Genomic DNA, 19,954 nt, shown 5'->3' with positions numbered 1-19,954 from the left:
AGAGACTATTAAGTTTTTTTCCCAAATATATTTGGATAAAGGGTTTTGTTCTATTATTCCAAAAACTGTTACTTGAATGTAGCTTTTAAACTTGATACTTAAAATACAAAAATTCTTTAATAATTTGAAGGAACAAATGCCAAACTATCGTCATCCCTTTTGCTGTTTTCCTCTTATGTTATCATAAGCATCAAAGTTTGTGAAGTGATTGTTTTTTCTTCTTTATGATCTTTAACTTCGGTCTTTTAGTTCTCTTTAGAATCTTTATTCTTTTCTTTAGAATGTGTTAAATGATTTAAATGTTAGATTTTTTTTAAACTAACTTTAGATTACTTAGTATTGATTCTGTCCACCTACATGTGTTCCTGAGACAAAAATTTAGAGCTTTTCAAAACTCAGGAAGTACTTTTTTTGTTAGCACTAATATGCATAATTTATTTTTATATGTGTTTATATTGAATTTAAATGATAAGCATCTATTAATTTGTGAGTAGACCATAAAATTGAGGCAATTCTACTCCAGCTGGGAACTTTGGAGTTAATAATCAAATATTACCAATAATTAGGGATTTATTGTTTAGTTGTACATGATAAAAAAAATCTTAAATATGTTGATAAGGAAAAAAAACATAAGAAACACAAAATTATGTCAACATTGTTTCCCCAAAGACCATTTTTTCACTAGATTGAGACTTACATCTCAATTTGAATACTTTCTGTCCAAACATACTTACTCAATAAAGGTGTTTTCTTACTATTTGATAAAGCTGTATACACACATAACACACATATATGCATATATTTATAAACTGAATTATATAAGCTGAAAATTACACTTGTTTGTAAAAATATTAATATACTCTGGTTTCTGTGCTTATGAGGCAATTAAAATTTGTATATTCAGAAAAGTGTGGAATATCTGAATAAAAATTACAATGCTTAGCCAGAGAAGTTATGTCAATAATAGCATGTAAATGACATTTTAAAAGAAGGCAGAAATAAAAAAAATAACCATCTCATATTTGTCCATTCTGGAAAAGGATTCCTGTGTCATGCAGCAAAAAACACGTTGTAATATATTTGACCGTTGTGACTATAAAAAAGCATGTTAACAACTTGGCATTCAGTTTGAGGGAATATGCTGAATTTGCTGATTTTTTTCTTTTGATTAAAACTAGAAAATGTGTTTCAGCAAAGAATTCAGACTTTTAAGTATAGATATTTCTACAAGAATACTTCATAATTTTATGAAAAAGGTGGAATCAAGACATAAAATAAGTTTATTCTGGCATAAACATTTAAATCTGTGCATTTTTTAATGTGCATTTTCCATGAAATCTGTGAAGACCCTTTACGAATCTAGTCAGTTTCTTAAATGCTCTTTTTGACTTTGGCTGTTCAGTCTGAAACATTGCCTTAAAGACTAAACATTTTCTTCAGTTGTATTCTCAAGTGAAGATGCTCCTAGACTTGAAAATGTGGTTAGATCCTGAAAACCCCATCATAACTTTTAATCTCACGATTCCCAAATGCATTTGATTTAATCTACCAAACATTACAGTTCACTGTCATGTGCTAGTTGCTTGCCCTGTAATGAAGTGACAACTCTGGATTACAACTCACTGACGTTACATAGCATCATAGGAGTTTTGTGCCACATATTGCCAGCGTGGAAAAAGATCAAAATTTTAAGTATGGTTTCTTCTAGTAAGTTCAAGTCACTTTAGCATCATTGTAAAGTCAAAAATTTTAGGCAAGTTTCTGTTAGGTCACAGTCAGTATTATTTTAGCACATAATAGTTTTGAAAGTATTTATTGACTTCTCTTGAGATATATGTAGTAAGTCTAAATTAATTAGCAAAATCAATGCTTGGAAGAGAAGTATGGTTGGGAATTAATTTACTTCACTACCTAAGGTAGAAGCCTTACATATTACTTCATATATTAGTCTATAGTCCCTATCCACGTACATAGCAGTGAGCAGAGAGAGACACTGGAAAAATCGTGATAACAACAAGTGCCAGATCTACATTTAAAACTGTCCCAAAGGTGAACTGTAGTGTTGATAAGTCTGCCTGCATACATATAAAGGTTAGTTGCTAGTTTGAATAGATACCAACTAGTAATACTAAAGCAGTTCACTGCACACCAGAGGAACACCTTATTGAGGAATCTCAGGTGGTCACCATTGCTATATAGAAGTACGCCCAATCAAGAATTCTCTAATTCTGTAGTTAGTTTTATTTTTCGCTTTATGCGATTGTGCTGGAGTCTCAAAATGGAGGGCGATCTCTGTTGTAGCTCTAATAACTGAAGTTACTTGCTTTGTATGTAATGCATACTGAGAGAAAAAGTAGAAGGAATAAACTTGCTATCAGTAAAAAAGTAGTTCCTTCTAAAATTAATATGTACAGTCTGTGACTTCTGATCTATATTTGTGTATGTGCTCCTATGGCTTCTATAAATAGAGCTGATTTTACTTTAACTCCCTGTTATCGAAAGACTATTGTCTGGGGTGGGAGAGCTGTGTGGTCCCTTGTATCTTAAATACATTCATGGTAGTTTTCATATTTTTTGCTGTGTATAGTTATAACTAAACCATGGTTGAAATGAACATGTCTGTGTTATTTAGGAAATGCAACTCATGGGATGTGTTGCAAAAACATAACACTTGATTTTTATATTGAACCCAGTACTATAAAGTATTTTCTGATCTCTTATTTGAAGATCACTGAATTTTAGCCAGTACTTTCATTTCAACCTGTAGACACAATTTCTTTTTTTGAATGTGGGTGGGTGGGAGATTTACTCTTTTTAAAGTAATTTTTTATTTTTTAATTATTTCATTTTGATAATCTTGACATAGTTGATTAGGGTGCCAAGGGACAAGGGCTACAGGAAAGTAAGACCATTGTTTCCACACTATTTTTTTTTTCTATATCTGGGGTAAGGGGAGAATAAAGGGAGAGGTTTTTAGTTTCAGAAGATGAACAGATTTCGTATGTTCAGGTTTAAGAGCAGAGTGATTATTATCTTACCCTATCCTCGTTCCCACCCGCACTCCCATTCTTCCCTTCTCTTATTTCTTGTCTTTTAATATTTACACTGACATGCTTTCATTTTTTTATATGTATATAACAAGCTTAACTCCTCACTAAATAAATTCAATGAAAAGTGAATAGAAAAGCCACTGTTCCTCAAAGTGTAGACTGGAGCAGTAAACAATAATCACAATTTTGCTCATATACATGACAGTTTTTGTACTCTGAAGATCACAGTCAGGGAAAATGTGATGTTTGTCTTCTTTGGAACCGGTTTATTGTATCAAGTGTTACAGTTTCTAGTTGCATCCGTTTTGCAACAATTTCACAGTTTTAATCATGCTATTCATTTTCGTAGTGAACACAGCCAGTAGTTTGCTTTAGTTTGTCTTCATCCTAAAAAAATAGAAGAGTAGACATGAATGAAGGAATGATCCTGATTAAAAATAAAATGCTGCTTGACCTAAGTGCACATTTACCTGTTTTGATGCTTATTACAGGTGAGAAAGAACATCTCCTAGATTGGACCTTTGGAAAGATTTTTGTTTTAAATGAGTGACAAACTGTTTCCAAAGCTTAATTACTATGTGTACAAGCCAATCAGTAATTCCATGTATTTCCCAAAAGAGTGAAATTGTTTTGGGTAAACAAAGAAAAGAAAATGTATAAAATTGTGTTTTAGCAAGAATTGTCTTTTTTTTCCTACCTAAAGATAATTTTCCAGTATGCTATTTTAAATATACCTGTGTTCACTTTGTTTATAAAGATATGAAAGACATTCTGTTAAGTTTATATCACTTGAAGCCTAGTTTGTCAAATTTAGTGCTTTAAAGATCTTCATTGTAGAAAATGAGAAGTTGATACAGATACAGAGAGGGAGGAAGAGAAGAAGAGAGATCTTCCACCCACTGATTCACTCCCCAAAGGGCCAGCAATGGCTTACCACAGTCCTGGGACTGCATCTAGGCCTCGCCCTTGGGTGGCAGAGCCTCCAGTGCTTATGCCATCTTGCACTGCTTCCCCAGGTGCATTCACAGTGAGCTGAATCAGAGATGGGGCAGCTGGAACTTGAACTGGCACTCACATTGGATGCCAGTGTTACTGGCAGCAGCTTAACTTGATATGGCACAGTGCCAGCTCCAGGGTGTCTGTATTTATTTGCTGTTCCAACAACTATTTATTTGCTTTATCATTATTCTCTTGAAAATATCTTAAAATTTTTATCAGCAGAATTTTCAGTTTTCTGAAGCAGGTTGCATTCTTAAAGTTTTCCTGCAAATGCCATTAAAGAGAAATTGTTTCAGTGAAGGAGCAGTTTATTTGGTATCTCTTGCTAACTCTGTTAACCCTTAGAGTGTGGTAGCAGCCATAAATGCTCCTAGACAATTACTTCAATTAGAAAAACAACTCTAATGACTTCATCTTACAAAGAATCTGGTTTTCTGCAGTGAGAGCTGGTGTGTGTTGGGCTTTTTCCTCTCCTTCTCCCTGTCTGTTAACTGCCTGCTGTGATTTAATGAGTAGGCTGAGAACATGGTTTATAGTAGAGGTGTATCAAATACATAATCTCATTCCACATGAACAAATAGCACTTAGCTTTGTCCACGAAAGAATGAAGTTTTACCTCAGAAAAATGAAATGGTCTATATATTTTTGTCAATAACTTTTGGTGGCTTAATATTTGCAGTATGGCATTAAATTTTTACATGAGTGAATTTTAATATTGTTACTTTCAAGATTGCCTCTGTAATCATACTAGCAAGTTTGGCATGGTACTACTACATAGATGCTCCCTTTGGACTATGGGTAGTGGAGGAGCAAAATACATTTGGGGCTCATTCTGAAACATGGTTTTCTTTTTATTTTTTTAGAAATGCCTGTGTTGAAACTGCCTAAACATAGATGTTACTTAGTATTATTTTCAAGGTTTCTTTGATTGTGAAAACTGGAAAACTGGCTTTCTGATTTTGACTTATCCTCACAAAATGTCAAGAATTCCCCCATGGTCCTTTTTAATTGATAGACTTATGATTTGAATGAAATTAAATAACTTAAAAACTTTTCCCAATGTATACTTTATGGTGTAAAATCTAGAGAACAGATGATACATTTTCAATGATTCTGCTTTTATTTGATTTTTTGTTTGTATAGTTTATACCATTGTTAGTTTAAAGATTATTTCTTAATTTGATAGATACATACACACAGGTATACTACTCAACTGCCTGCAACAATGTGAGCTAGGTGAAGCTGAGGCCAAGATATTGAAACTCAATTTGGGTTTCCCACTTGCATGGCAGGTACCCAATTATTTGGGCCACTTATTTGCCGGTGCCTCACAGGGATATTAGCAGGAAGCCATAAGGATGTGCAGAGTAACAAATGGTGGTATAACCCACTGCATCACAATCCCCCTTTTTCGTCAACCCCCCCCATGTTTTACTTTATTGTTGATGTTGTTATAATAGCTGAAGTGATGGTATCAGCCATCATGTGCATTGATTCTGGATAAATTTTTAGGGTCCAGAAAAGACCTTGAAGTTAGCACTGAGCTTAGGCTGATGTCTCAGGTGAATAATAACCAAATATCAAGCCATCTCTGATTTATGCCACTTCCAAAGTCTATTCAGAAAAGAATTGAAAAAGGTATCATTTATAAATTACTTTTATAAAAATTAGTAATCCTATTTTCACAAGTAAAATATAATACTCAACTGCCTATGTTCTTTAAATACTGTTTGAAAAGCGAGAGTGTTGGCTGGAAATAGAAAAATCTTGCACATGTCTATGTATCATTTTAAGACAGTTTTTGCATTTCAAATAACTTCTATCTAAAAATGTAAAACTAAATCACGTTTTAGGATAATTAGTAAAGTTTCTTTAAATCAGTATATCCTTTTGTAAAACAATTTTTTGTATTTTCAACAGGTCTTTTTGTATTTTGCAATATAAATTAGCCTGGCATTTAGCTTAATTTGCTATGCAAGAATTCAAGTGAAAACTCAGTGCTTACGATAGGTCTGACTTAACCTCAGCAGTGCTGTTTGAGCGCAGAGACTATTGGCTTCTGTTACTGAGATGTACTTAAACAACAGCAGGCAGTTAACTGAAAAAGAGAGGAAAAAGAAAAAGATTTACCAATTTTCACTGCAGAGACCCAGATTCTTTGTAAGATGAAGTCATTGGAGTTGTTTGTTTTTCTAATTAGAGAGCACGTTTACAGAAATTTCCTTTGTAGCAATATTGACTAAAGCAAGTGTTGTTGTGTAATAAACAGTTCATCCTGGAATGTGGAAAGTATTACCAGATTAGGGCGTGATCATTTTAGATACCACTGAATTCAGACCCATAAATGTAAGAGCCGCTTAAGACTAGTAAAGTACTTTTCCTGTTCTGATTTTTGCCCTTATACAGTTTTGTTGTTGATTTTTTGAACTTTCATGACAGAGAAATGTTGTTACATTGAGATTTTTTTGGGAACACAGAAATTTCTAGTTTTATTCATAAATTTTTTTAATAAATTTATTTTAGAAGCATAAAGACACAGACATCCTGTGCTTTGGTTCATGCTACAGATGTCCCCAGACAACAAAATGACAGACCCAGGGCTAAAGTTGGGAACTGGGAACTTGAACTGGGACTCTTAACGTGTGTCACAGACCCAATTACTAGAACCATTCCGCCTGCCTCTTAGACATCTGAGCCAACCGGAAGCTGAATCTCCGGGTATTGAACCCAAATATTCCTAACATGGTTTGCCTGTATCATAACAGCTATCTTAGCCATTAGATTAGACACCATGCTCTGAATTAAGTTTCTTACTGATAACTTTCACATAACAATAAATATATAAATTGCTCTAAGACACTAGTATTCTGAATACCACTAATTTCATTTCACTTGGTTTTCCCTATTTGGAAACTTTCATGTGTCACTAAAATGTCTGTAACTTGGTGCATGGAAGAGTGGGTGCATGAACTGGGTGAAAATACATCTGCATGTTTTGTAAAAGAAGGCTTTTTAAATCATGACATGCAGTTAGAAACAAAAGTAAATAACCTAGATTTTCATCCTCGACACCAGGTTTAGAATAAAGCTCTCTACTGATCAACAAAGTGATACAAAAGAAAGTTAAAGAAATACCTTTCTGCTGTATATTGCCGTTTATGGAGCTTTTACTAATCATACTCTTAGTGTTTAAGTCACTTTCCTTTTCACTGTTACAATAGAACTAAAACCTACATAAACTGCAAAGCCCTGCTTCACTTTATATCATTTCTTTTAACTTTCATATCCTTTCCATTTTTGAAAACATGTTCTCATTAAGTCTCTATTATGTCTTTGTTATGCCCAAATGGTTTTTAACCAATTTCTAACTTTTTACCAAGTTTTAATCCATTTGGCTGTAGATGAGATTTTCAATACAATCTATAATAGTGATATTGTACCTTAATATTATGAATGATATATATGTTATATATACAGCCTAATATAGAAACTATGTGTTGAATTGTATCTTATTTTGACACAACTTCATCCTTAGTCTTAGTAACCAGTAAATTTAGTAATCTTATATCTGTAAAGGCTCTAGGAATAAGATAAACATGTTATAATCTTTAAAAACTTACTTTTAGTGATGAGTCAACATACTTCCAGTTGAGTTACTAAGAATCTGAAGATACTTTTCTGGACCTATAATCTAGTCTATACCAATGTTTTAAACATTAAATTTAAAACTCAGGAGGAAAAGGTTCCTCAACTTGAGATCTTCTCTCCAGATCTCCATTCTTTGGAGTTCCCATGAGTGTGACCTGAAGAACTTGGAACCATTGAAATTCAAATGTAGGTAGGTAAGTGTTCACACCAGCGCATGCGTTGATTGCCTTATATCTCTTTGTATATGCATCTGTTTTGCACCCCCTCAGTTTCTTTCTTCCTCTTCCTCCCATAGATCTTGTAGGGCCTGTGTCATCTGGGTATTACATAATTTTGTAAATTTTGTATTTTGGTCTGTGATGTGTGTCAGGAACAATTATCAGAACATCTTCAGACGTTTGTGACATTTATGATGTTGTGCTGTCTAGAGACTGTCTTCCACACCTGTCTGCTGTGTATGGCCTGGGTTGCATTTTTATGAGTTGCTTTTTGTGGAATCCTGATGAACTTTGCCCTGAGGCTTGTGGTACTCCATGAGAGATACAAAAGTCAGCTTTTTGCAGAAAGCAGTCAAGAGTTGTTCCAGTAACTTCCTTATATATTTTATTTAGAAAATGTGAATTATTCTTGATCTAATCTTGTTAGTATTTCACTTTAAAGTCATTCCTGATATCATTTACTGTATATGAGTTTAAGCCACACAGACAGAATCCATAGTCCTCAGTGCACTCCTGACCCCATCCCCACCCATAAATGAGGAAGATATGTCCAGATACTTAGTTTAAGGTCATGTCTCTGAAAATATCTGAGTACCAAAATCTAGGATTCCTTCATTATTTCAATTTTCACTTCCTTTTGTTTGGTCTTTTCATGTTTTCTTCATTCTCCTACCCCTCATCTGTAATGAAAATTAGGTAATCTTTTGACATTGGAGCCTATACTTATGATCTTCAGACTCTTTTAGACATCAAGAAATTAGATCTTAGACATTTTTATGCAAATCAGTTACATTTATTGATATTTTCTGTATTGGAAAATTTAAATGGAAAAATGGATTTAAAATAAACCAATCATTAACATAAATAACATTTTCGTCAAAATTAAAAAAACAGAAAACATTGAAAATTCACATTTTACCTGGATTATATGATCTTCAATGCAGTGGCTACTAATACAGTTCAATGCCATTTTGAGGTTAATGCTTAAGTGGCAGGAGCTTTATTTTTGCAGTGTCGGTGTAAAAAAGTGAAACCTTGACGTTTTTATCAAAAGAATTTTGACTTTGTGATCCTCTGAAAGGATTTCAGGGACCCCAATTTGAGAACCATATCTAGGGTGTTTGCATCATAAAATGAAGTTGTTTAACAACCTGTTTAATAGGAAAAATCACATGTTTCTTGGGCCTTCACTCGCTGAGGAGAGTGACTTGCCTGCAGTATGGACATATTTTGTAATTAGTTCACTTTGATTTTTGCGTTAGTTAGCATCATAGAAATAATGGATGTAAAGAAACGAAGCCAAATGGTCCAAAATAAGTCTGTCTAGTTGAATGACTAAATCTCTCTTCTTGTGTGTGATATATGTGTTGTTACATGTGAGTGATTAACTGGGTTCTTGTGTTGTTTCAAAACATTTCCACGAAGCAATGTGATTTTCATGAATTATGGCAGTTCACATAATGCACTATTTGGCTATGCAACTTTTCCTGATCTGCCACAATTTCAAATATTACAAATACTTTTATTAAGCTCTGCAACATTTCTTAAATTTTTGGCCCTCTTTTCCTTGGAACCAAAATTTACAGCATTGTAAAAGAGGTCCAAATCGGCGCCAAGGATGCCAAATTAGAAGAATGTGAAGAACGTCGCATCTTCTAAGTGGCATTCCCATGTGGAATCCTCTCCATGATCAAGTGTGTTACTCCTGATATCCCTGTGCTGTTGGATTCTTGTAGTTCTACCAACAGTACTGAGGGGGTGTGTGATGCTTACAAGTATGCAGACATATAGTGGAATTTGACTCACACTCAATGCATGCGCTAGTGCCCACGCTTACATACCTGAGACTTAATGATTGTGCAGCTCTGCAGTATTTGACAAGATAGTCAAAATAAATAATTAAACCAATTCTTAAAGAACGAGGATATGCAGAGGTGACTTACACACTGTGTTTCCTGGTAAGTGATGTGATTTCCAACTTAGAAACTCCTCAGTGCATGGTCTTTATCAGTACTGTAAGCATAATGCAAGTACTCTGCCATAATAACATACAGGTTTCAAACTATTTAAGTATTTTGCCTCTTAAAATATATGTTGAACTTTGTTCATTACTGCTGAATTCTGTATTCAGAAAAAATATGTACTAAGAAAGGTGTAAAAGCAAATCATTTGGTTAAATACACTACACTCATGTATTTGTATTTCCTCTTTGAATAAATTTCATATTTCCATTGCTGATTTGAAGTTGTTTTAGACTATTTGCAGTCTAACCTTCCCTCTTATGTCAGGTTTCTTTGCTGTTGTTTTGATAATATGGCCTTTTTTAATGCATAGACCTTCCCCCTGCCCAAGCAAACCAGATGATTATCCCTAAAAACCCACTCACTCATCAGTTTCCTGGAGCAATAAGCCTTTGTTGGCTTTCTCCTACCTTACTCTAAAAGCAGGAATTAACAAAGACCACCAAACAAGTCACATCTCATAATCCACCCAGTTCCTTATCTACAGTTTAAAAACTCTCCAGACCAACCCTGTCCAGGGATTTGTATTATGAGGTCAAAAACAGAGTTCTTAACTTTGCATACCAAATAACTAACATCAAAGTATTTGGAGAAAAGTATTCACTTGAAAATACCAGATAGTTTTAAGGAGACACAGAACGTAAAACACTCCTCTGTCCTACTGAATCATTAGTGACCGTGTAGCACTGCTCATAAATGTGAATGTATGTGTCCCAGCTTGCTGCCAGAGGCAGTGCGTTAAGTTTTCACTTCACCTTCAGCCTTGCTGCCGGTATTGTAGTTGCTGTGGAACCATTGTAGAAATCCAAAGCAAGTTTCCTGCCTTCTATAAAGCCACTTAGTTGCTTAGAAAATGAAGTCAAACCGTGGTATGTGATTATGTTGACCTCACCCATTACCTCTTGAGCGCACTTTTTTTTTTTTTGGAAAGAAAGTACTTTAGTTAACCCTGTTTTCCTTGTTAAAACTGCATTCCTTCCTAGAGTGAATCTTAATGTTTACTGTGAAGAAACTTTTTAGAGATCTCTGAGTTAATCTCCTTTGTTGATCTTTATTATACCTTTTTCTGAGCTTTTCATATTCTCTCATTTCCTGTCATGTATATATTATATAATCTATGTTATAAGTCAGTGGTAATGTTATTTATATAGCTTCAAACTCTGACCTTCAGGAAAAGAAAAACAAAAACCATGTTTGGATGTATTTTCTGAGTCCAATTTCATTTTTACAAATCTTTCAATTAAAGGTTCAGAACTCAGCTCTTCCAAAGCACTCTAAGTGTTCCAGAAAATCACGTGAATGGGCATCACTTTTTCTTTGCTGTAGTTTAAGTAGCACTGAGCTTGTAATAGAGATTTAAAGACTTTTCTTGCTAATATTCATTTCAACTTGAACACCTTTTGTTTTATTTTTTGTTTTATTTTCCTTAACAGATTCTCTTCAAGCTCAGCTTATCAATATGGGTGTGATTCCTACCTTAGTGAAATTACTGGGCATCCATTGCCAAAATGCAGCTCTTACAGAGATGTGTCTTGTTGCATTTGGAAATTTAGCAGAACTTGGTAAGTGATAGACATAAACCATAAGCTGACTTAATTCATTAAGATACTTTCAGGTTTTCCTTTAAATGTCAAAAACCTCGGAATTCATTTTTGGTTGTCTAAATTTTTAGGCATTCCAGGTGTTTTCTTCAGTGTTAAGAAACAGTAAATATGGTTATATCTTATGATCATATTATTTAGAATTTACTACATTGCTTCCTAATTAATTTCTATATTAAGGCATAATATTTATATCATATATTATTTAATAGTTGACTATTAATACTAAAGATAGCTAACTTTAGTATTGATTTTAATATTCTTACATTATAAATGGCCTTGAAATTTCATTATAGTTACATTGTATAAATTTTTTGAGTAGAAAGAAATCTAGCCAATGAAGATTCTTTCCTTTATAAAATCCCCCCAAATAACAAAACTTTTTCAGGAGAATATATTTATAGCATGTAAAACATAGTTTCTTTTTAAAGATATATTTTTATTTGAAAGGAAGCATTTCAGGGAGAGAGGACAAGAGACAGAGGTCTCCATCCACTGGTTCACTCCCCAATGGACACAATGGCCAGAGCTGAGCCAATTCGAAGCCAGGAGCCTCCTTCAGGTCTCTCATGTGGGTACAGGGTCCCAAAATTTTGAGCCATCCTCTTGCTGCTTTCTCAAGGCCACAAGCAGGAAGCTGGATGGGAAATGGAGCAGCTGGGACACAAAATTGCACCCTCATAAGGTCACGGAACTTGCAGGGGAAGGATGAGCCAATCACAGAGAAAAACTAGGGATAAAATGAATAAAGAAAATGCCATGTGCATGGAAGTGGCTGAACCTTGAGAGAATTTAGCTACAGAAGTCTTGCATTTTCCAATAAGGTAGTACTGGATATGTATTGAAAACTCCCCTTTACAACTGTCCCATGAAGTAGGCAAGCCCTAATTATTACTGCAAATCCAACCTTGTGGTTTATTTGGCGACATGAATTTAGGATCAGCTTATAGAAGGGAATTTGTGATAGGGAAGGTAGGCCACACATTTAGACTTCCTCTACATCATTTGGTATGTAAATGCTAATATAGATCTTGGAATGTTTAAAAATGTATTATAAATGCAAAATTTTAACATTTTTCCAAAATTACCTCAACAAAACCCAGAGTATAAGGTGGTTCACCTGAGGACATTATTTTTCAAACATTCCTGAATTGTGGCCCATAGTATGAAATACAACTTGTACCACTTATTATTGCTAATCACATCTGAAACTGAACACTGTTGATTCCCGCCATATTCAGGGTACTCTGATAGTTCATCTTTGAACTAGAGTAGTTATACAAAATTTATTTTTAAAAGAGAAATTTCACAAAGAAGCAGCTTTATTTTGCTGGTGATTTTAACTGTCGCTTCTGACTTTATTCTTTGTGATTGGTTTATATCATTTTATTAAAATATTTGTCTTATTCATATTTTAAGTATTAACAGTTAAAATTGAACTGTGTATCACAATTTTCCATAATGTTTGTTGAGTATAAAATTTGCATTTAAAGAATAGTTAATAGTTCATGGAAATACAGGGAATTGTGGGTGTTGAGTCATAACAGATTAAGCTGGTAGTTGGGACTCCTACATCCCAAAGCAAGTTTACCTTCACTTCCAATCCAATTTTCTGTCCATTTTAATGGATGATGGTGGAAATACTTGGTCCCTGCCACCCAAGTGGGAGAATACAGTTCAAGGTCTTGGTTCAACCTGGAACAGCGCTGGCTATTACAGACAGAGAATAAAGTAGCAGATGAAAAATTGCTTCTTCCTCTAATTCTCTCAACTTTAATTTTACTCTGTATCTTGCTCTGCCTTTCAAATAAATAAATTTAAAATTCATGAAATAAAGAAAAGCTTGTTTAGGTACAAAATAGTTTTGCAGCAATGTATAGTTTCAATGCCTAACTTTTACATAATATGTTTTGCATGAATATTTTGAAATGAACACAAGAAATTAAATCTGTGAGTTTCAAAGATCCAGAAAATGGTACTTCTCTATCTTGAACAACCCTGAGATCTGTGACAGTTAACAATTTGCAATTTTGTTGAAATAGGTTTGATAGAGATGCACGCTTCAGGGTGGGTGCAGGAGAATGGGCACTGATTTAAGTCTCAGCTGCTCCACTTGTGATCCAGCTCCCAATTGATGGGCTGGGACAGCAACGATGGCCCAAGTGCTTGGGTCTCTGGCACCCACATAGGAAACCTGAAGGAAGCTCCCTGCTCAAGGCCTCAGCTTGTCTCATTCCTGGCCATTAGAACCCTCTTGGAGTGAACTATTGGATAGAAAACTCCCCCCTCTTCCCCTTTGTCTCCCTGTCTGTAACTCTACTTTGCAAATAGATAACTCTTTTTAAAAATTTAAGTATTTAGTTCTTTTAATTCTATTTTTAAGTGCTCTGATACATACTTTATAGTAGATGGATATTTTTTAGTTTCTGTATGCATCACATCAACATGTACTTTCTCACTAAGCTGGTATTTTTATTGAGTCATGTGGAATGAAAGTGGAACAGTGAAAGAATGCTTCCACATTGGATTTTCAAACATTTTATTTTTTGAAAAAGAAATATTTACCAGAAACTGAAATCCCAGAAATAGCAGGAATTTTTTTTTTCGAGTTTCAAAAATATGCATTTATTTTCATTGAGTTTGAAAGACAGAGAAACAGAATGATAAATACCCACTGGTTTACCTCCCAAATTTTTTTTTTTTGTTGATTATATTGCATTATGTGACACTGTTTTATAGGTGCTGGGATTCCCCCCACCCCTCCCCAAACCAACCCCCATGGTGGATTCCTCCACCCTGCTGCATTGCCACAGTTCAAGTTCAGTTGAGATTCTTTCATTGCAAGCATATACCAAGCATAGAGTCCAGCATCTTATTGTCCAGATAAGTTCAGTGACTTCTTGGGAAGGAATTTGTGCTTTTGCTCTCTTCATTGAAAACTCACTTCCATTAACTAGTCCTTTTAAAAAATATGTATGATCTTCAAGATAGCCATAATTATCAGGCATCTACCTCTTAAAGATTACTTTCCAGTCTGTTAACATCTTTTTAATGTATCTTACCAGTAGCTGGCAAATACTGTCAGATGCACGACATAGAAATGACCAAGGAAAATGTTTTATCAGAACACGTGTGTGCGCGCATGCACACACATACATATATATAACTAAATTAGATTGGGAAGATGGAATGTGGGGGTTGCACGAAAACATGCTTCATTTTTCATTCTGGAAAGTTGATCAGAAATACCTAAAATTAACAAATTTAAGTAATAGTACATTAGAGATAGAAAATTAACCATTAAGCTGAAAGAGGTTTGTTTCCTTGGCCCTGAAGAAGAAATAGTGGTAAAAGGGGACTAAAATGTGGTAATGTTATGCTAACCAGCCCTTTAAACTGTGTAATTTTGATTTAAAAAGCTTTAGTAAGTGAAGTTCTTGCTAAAAATCTATTAAGAATTTGTGTCATTTAGTGTGGGTATCATGTTGTAAGCATTCTTCATGCTGCCTTTCATTTTATCCACCTACAGGGTAAGTACAGATTTTGTTCTTTAATTATTGTATATAAAAAAGGTACATTGTTTCTTCTGTCAGCAAACAAGACCCGAATTACATAGCAGCAATTTGGCTTCAGTATAATAAATGGGTAAAGAGAATATATTTTGCAAAGAAGACAAATAGTGTTATTTTAAAGAAGAATAAAAGCACATAAGTAGATAAGTGATGTTGTCTGTTTACATCACCTATAATTTCATTTATGAAATTCATTTCATTTATAGACTTCTCGGAAGCAGAGGAACAACCAGAAATGTTCTAGAGTTAAATCATCTCTATTTAAATCAAACTGTCCTCCCTTTAGGGTAGAGTGCTGACATTTACAAAATGTGATGTCTGAAGATTTAGTAGATTATTAGAAAGGGCACCTCACCTCTGCTTTTTCACAGCACCAAAGAATCTAACATTCTTGAGGGAAATTTTCATGATTTTGGCATATCTGATGTAAGCAGTGAAATACAAAGAAAATTAAAATCACATTGAGCTGCATTAACATCTGTATTTGTCCTTTCTCAAAGTTAAGCTTGCAGCACTCAGTTTTCTATTTGATATGTAACAGATTTATCTGAAGATTAGAGAATATCTGAATCTTGCTTTCATTTACATGCTTGTTACTTCCTCATTTAGTCCACTTATTTTGAATACCTATTTATCATGCACTGTTCCTGTCTATTATATTGTGGTACACTATCCCTGCTCTCTGGGTGGAGTAGAGTGGAGAATTACAAATAAATAGGCAAATAATTATTAAGTATGGTGACTGCTATTAGAAAGTAATGAGATAAGGTGAGACTAATGTAAACAAGAGGAATAGAAAGAATGTTTTCAGAAAGTTAAGGTTTCTAAAATGCTTATCTGTACACAGTGTACTATAACTTTCTCCGGAAAATTCTGCAGTATGCATCCACCCAAATAAGGCGAATGAGAGGACAGTAGTTAGAGTCCCTGATTGAGGACGATGAAATGGTCCATCAAAGATATTCTAGAATGTCAACTGTGCTCCCAAACAGAGAACTCATGTATATTGGATTTGGTTGGAATTTTCTGAATTTCCAGAAAAATTAGCAGAATGTCTGGTTTAACCAAATAAATTGAGAAACAGTTTGGAAAGAAATGGAGTGGATTCTAGTTGTAAATTGGAGGGAGATTGGTAGGTCTTGGTGATTTATTGATATGGAGTGAACACATGAGCAATGACTCCTTGATGTCTGCCCTTTTACAGAGTCACTGAGTTAGAGAAGTCCAGAGGAAGCACGGATTTCAGGGTATATCGGATAAATTGTTTTACATATTGAGTTTAGAGGTGTCAGATAAGCAGTTAAATACATAGCTTTGAATCCAGAGGAAGACTACATGGTTGTAAAATACCAACACAGAGATACGTTTCACTGTGGAAGAGAATTAGGTTACCTAGTGTAAGAATCAAGAAAATAAGAAGGCAAAGCACTAGTAGGTCCCAAGGGACAAGAATTCATAGAAGTCTGGTAGAAAAGGAGAAGCAAACATAGGAGACTACAAAATGAAGAGACCTAGAATGAAGGTAGGTTAAGAATGCGAGTTGAAAGTACAGGCTATATACATAGACATTGCTACCAAGAGACTTGGTAAAAGTGACCGAGATTGAATGGTAGCTAAAAAGAAGTTGAATAGAGGAATGTGTGTAATTCTCACATTGTTTCACATTGGGAAATAATAATATTCCTAAATACTGACTGATGGTGAGGAGTGGATGGAAATGCTGAAGAATCAAGAGGGAGCGACATCTGAAGTATATGTGAACGATTATACTTCAATAGCAGACTTGTTGGGACCAGTGCAAAAACATTCCACTTTAGTGGTATAAAGATAAAATGATAAATCACGCTTAATTCATCCAGTCTGCTCATAAAGTCTGTTATGAGTAATCTAAAGGCCTTGAAACTATGCATTTATGACTTAGTAATTTTATTGTTGCTATGGTTACCTGTAATGCTAGTGAAAACATTTTTTATAGTCTCAGATATAATTGGGTCAAAATATTTTCTCTAAAACCTTAGACATTTTTCATTTCCAGGCATTAAGTTTCCTACACTTGAAGAATGCTTGATTATTTTTTTAATCACTAATGATACAAAGTGACCAAGTATTGAAAGTAATACAACAGTTTATGGGTTTAATTTTGTTTAATTTGCCAAATTTTTCTTTTATTTTGCAGAGTCAAGTAAAGAACAGTTTGCTAGTACAAACATTGCTGAAGAGCTGGTAAAACTTTTCAAAAAACAAACAGAACATGATAAAAGGGAAATGATTTTCGAAGTTCTTGCTCCGTTGGCAGAAAATGGTAAGGAAATATACCTTTTCATATTTGATCATGAAGACTTTTTAGCTTTTTCATAATATTTCTTAATCATTATTTAACTCAAAACCTATTGGTGTTTTATTCATGATGTGTTAAATATGATGTCTACATTATGTACCCTTTAACTATATCTATGTTGACCAAAGCTACTTAGAAAGTTACTTTGAGTTTAATGTATTACCAAAAATGTATCTGTAGCTTTCACCTTTTTTGTGCTAATCTATAAATGCCAGCTAAGAGGCTGAACACTACTTCAGTGTCCTTGTAAGGCAAAGGGGATAAAAACGGGAGTGCTAGGCCCGCCAATGGTAAGGATATTTGTCAACTGTTACTCTCTTGAGAAAATATTAAGAATTTACCTAATGAGTTACTGAGTCATTGTAAAGCCATTCCTTGTAATTAATTTTCAAATATTATGTTTACTATGCAATCAAAAGAACTAGACACTGCATGAGAAGAAAGACAGTAAGCAAGAACCAGCACAGAGAGTAAAGCATCAGCACAAAATTTCCAGATACTGGAATTATTATGCATTGTCTCAAAACAGGTATGCTCATTATGTTCAAAGAATTAAACTGGAATCTAATAAAAGTCACACAGCAGATCTGAGAAATCAACAAACGAAAGTCCATGACTTCAAAAATCTAACCAAAATTAAGAATTTAGTGGGGAGGTTTTAACAGGAGAGTAGATATAGTTCAATTAGAAAACAAATAGACTGGAAAGTAGCTTGGAAAGAAGTCCAAAATGAAGCTTCAAGACAAACAAAGCTAGTTTATTTTTTTTTTGTCTTTTATTATTATTATTATTGATTGCATTGCATTATGTGACACAGTTTCATAGGCTCTGGGATTCCCCCAATCCCTCCCCGTGCCCTCCCCCCACGATGGATTCCTCCACCTTGTTGCAAGTATTATAGTTCAAATTCAGTCAAGGTTCTTTCATTGCAAGCATATACCAAACACAGAGTCCAGCATCTTGTTGTCCAGATAAATTCAACAGTTTCCTGGGGATACCATCTCTGGTCTGAAAGTAGAGCTGGCAGAATATCATCCTGATCAATTAGAAGCCCCAACATAACATCAACAACAATTTACAACATTATGGAATTAATTGACATGGTATTGAGTAACCAATATGTTAAAAAATGCAAGTTCTTAACCACCTAATGAGACTACTTCATTGACATTTCGATTATAGCATATATACAACCAGCTTCTATACACCTTTAAGTGGCTCTAGAGTACTATTCAGCTGTCTTGTGTCTATTTTCATTTCAGTATTTACCGGTTTATAGTGTTGAAGCATAATTTTGCTGAATTTGGCAGATTTTAGGATAGTCTAAGCTGGTTTATAACTCTAACAAGGCATACGTCAACAGTTGAAGTGCAGAACAGTTTTAGGAGGGGTGTGCAGAGAAATCTTCAATACCTTAGTGAGGAGTAACTAATCTTTGTGTCCTACCTAGTAAGGTATGTGTGAATCCACACTGTCTGATTCTAAGCTTTCCTTGTTGTTCTCTATCTATTCTATTTTGTTTGTGTGTTTGTTTTGGGGGGGTTCCGGAGCGACACTGGTGGTCATTGCAAGAGAGGATGGGAATCCAAAGTTGGAACTAAGCAAGGACCAGAGGAAGCTCCCCTCCCTAGTCCCGGAGGAAGTTTACTGTTGTTCTGTTTCTGCGGACCGCTCAGGGCTCTTGGCTGTTGTTCCGATGTCCTTGGATCCTGCGAAGAAGGATTTGGGCTTCTTCCATCCCATGTGGTAGATCCAAATGGGGGTGGATGACCTCAGAGTTCTTGGCCTCTGAAGGCACTCCAATTCCCTGTGGTCTCCTTGGCAGTGGGGATGTAGTCCTTGGTGCCCGTACTGAGAGTCCTTGGTGAGGATCCTGGAGTCTCCAGGGCTGGGATACAAGCCTCCTCCTGTCCCCCTGCTCCACTCTGGGGTCCCCCCCTACCTCATGCATATGACCTCCTGTTAAGAGAATGTCAGGGTCACTCCTGATTCCCCCCATATGTTTTAAACAAAGCTAGTTTATAAGAAGAGGATAAAAGAGGCACAGAATGAAGTGAGAAATTCCTGTGCATTTTTTTTAGAGTACAAGGAAAGTAAAGATTGGGGGGTGGGGAGAGAAGCAATATTTGAAGAAAAAATTTTTTTTAGATTTTTTTTTTTTTTTTGCAAAGTCAGATATACAGAGAGGAGGAGAGACAGAGAGGAAGATCTTCCGTCCAATGATTCACTTCCTAAGTGGCCGCAACAGCTGGTGCTGCACCTATCTGAAGCCAGGAACCAGGAACTTCCTCCAGTTCTCCATCACAGGTGCAGGGTTCCAAAGCTTTGGGCCATCCTCGAGTGCTTTCCCAGTCCACAAGCAGGGAGCTGGATGGGAAGTGGAACTGCCGGGATTAGAACTGGCGCCCATACGGGATCCTGGCGCTAAAGGCGAGGACTTCAGCCACTAGGCCACGGCTCCAGGCCCCTGAAGAAATTTATGGTGAATCAGAAATCAATAAAACATA

The 19,954-nt window shown here is 35.1% G+C and overlaps 1 protein-coding gene across 6 annotated transcripts in view; it reads left to right on the top strand.

Moving 5' to 3' along the window:
• The window catches only part of RAP1GDS1 (Rap1 GTPase-GDP dissociation stimulator 1), a 153,519-nt gene that overhangs the window by 106,774 nt on the left and 26,791 nt on the right, over window positions 1–19,954 (top strand). For all 6 annotated transcript variants that reach the window (XM_058667027.1, XM_058667028.1, XM_058667026.1 and 3 more), the window contains 2 exons: window positions 11,370–11,498; window positions 17,286–17,411. In XM_058667027.1, the coding sequence (XP_058523010.1) occupies window positions 11,370–11,498; window positions 17,286–17,411 (255 nt within the window). The remainder of the gene's footprint in view (window positions 1–11,369; window positions 11,499–17,285; window positions 17,412–19,954) is intronic.

Source organism: Ochotona princeps, chromosome 7, assembly GCF_030435755.1.
Source record: "Ochotona princeps isolate mOchPri1 chromosome 7, mOchPri1.hap1, whole genome shotgun sequence".
Lineage (NCBI taxonomy): Eukaryota > Metazoa > Chordata > Mammalia > Lagomorpha > Ochotonidae > Ochotona > Ochotona princeps.
This window is presented reverse-complemented; position numbering and strand designations above follow the sequence as displayed.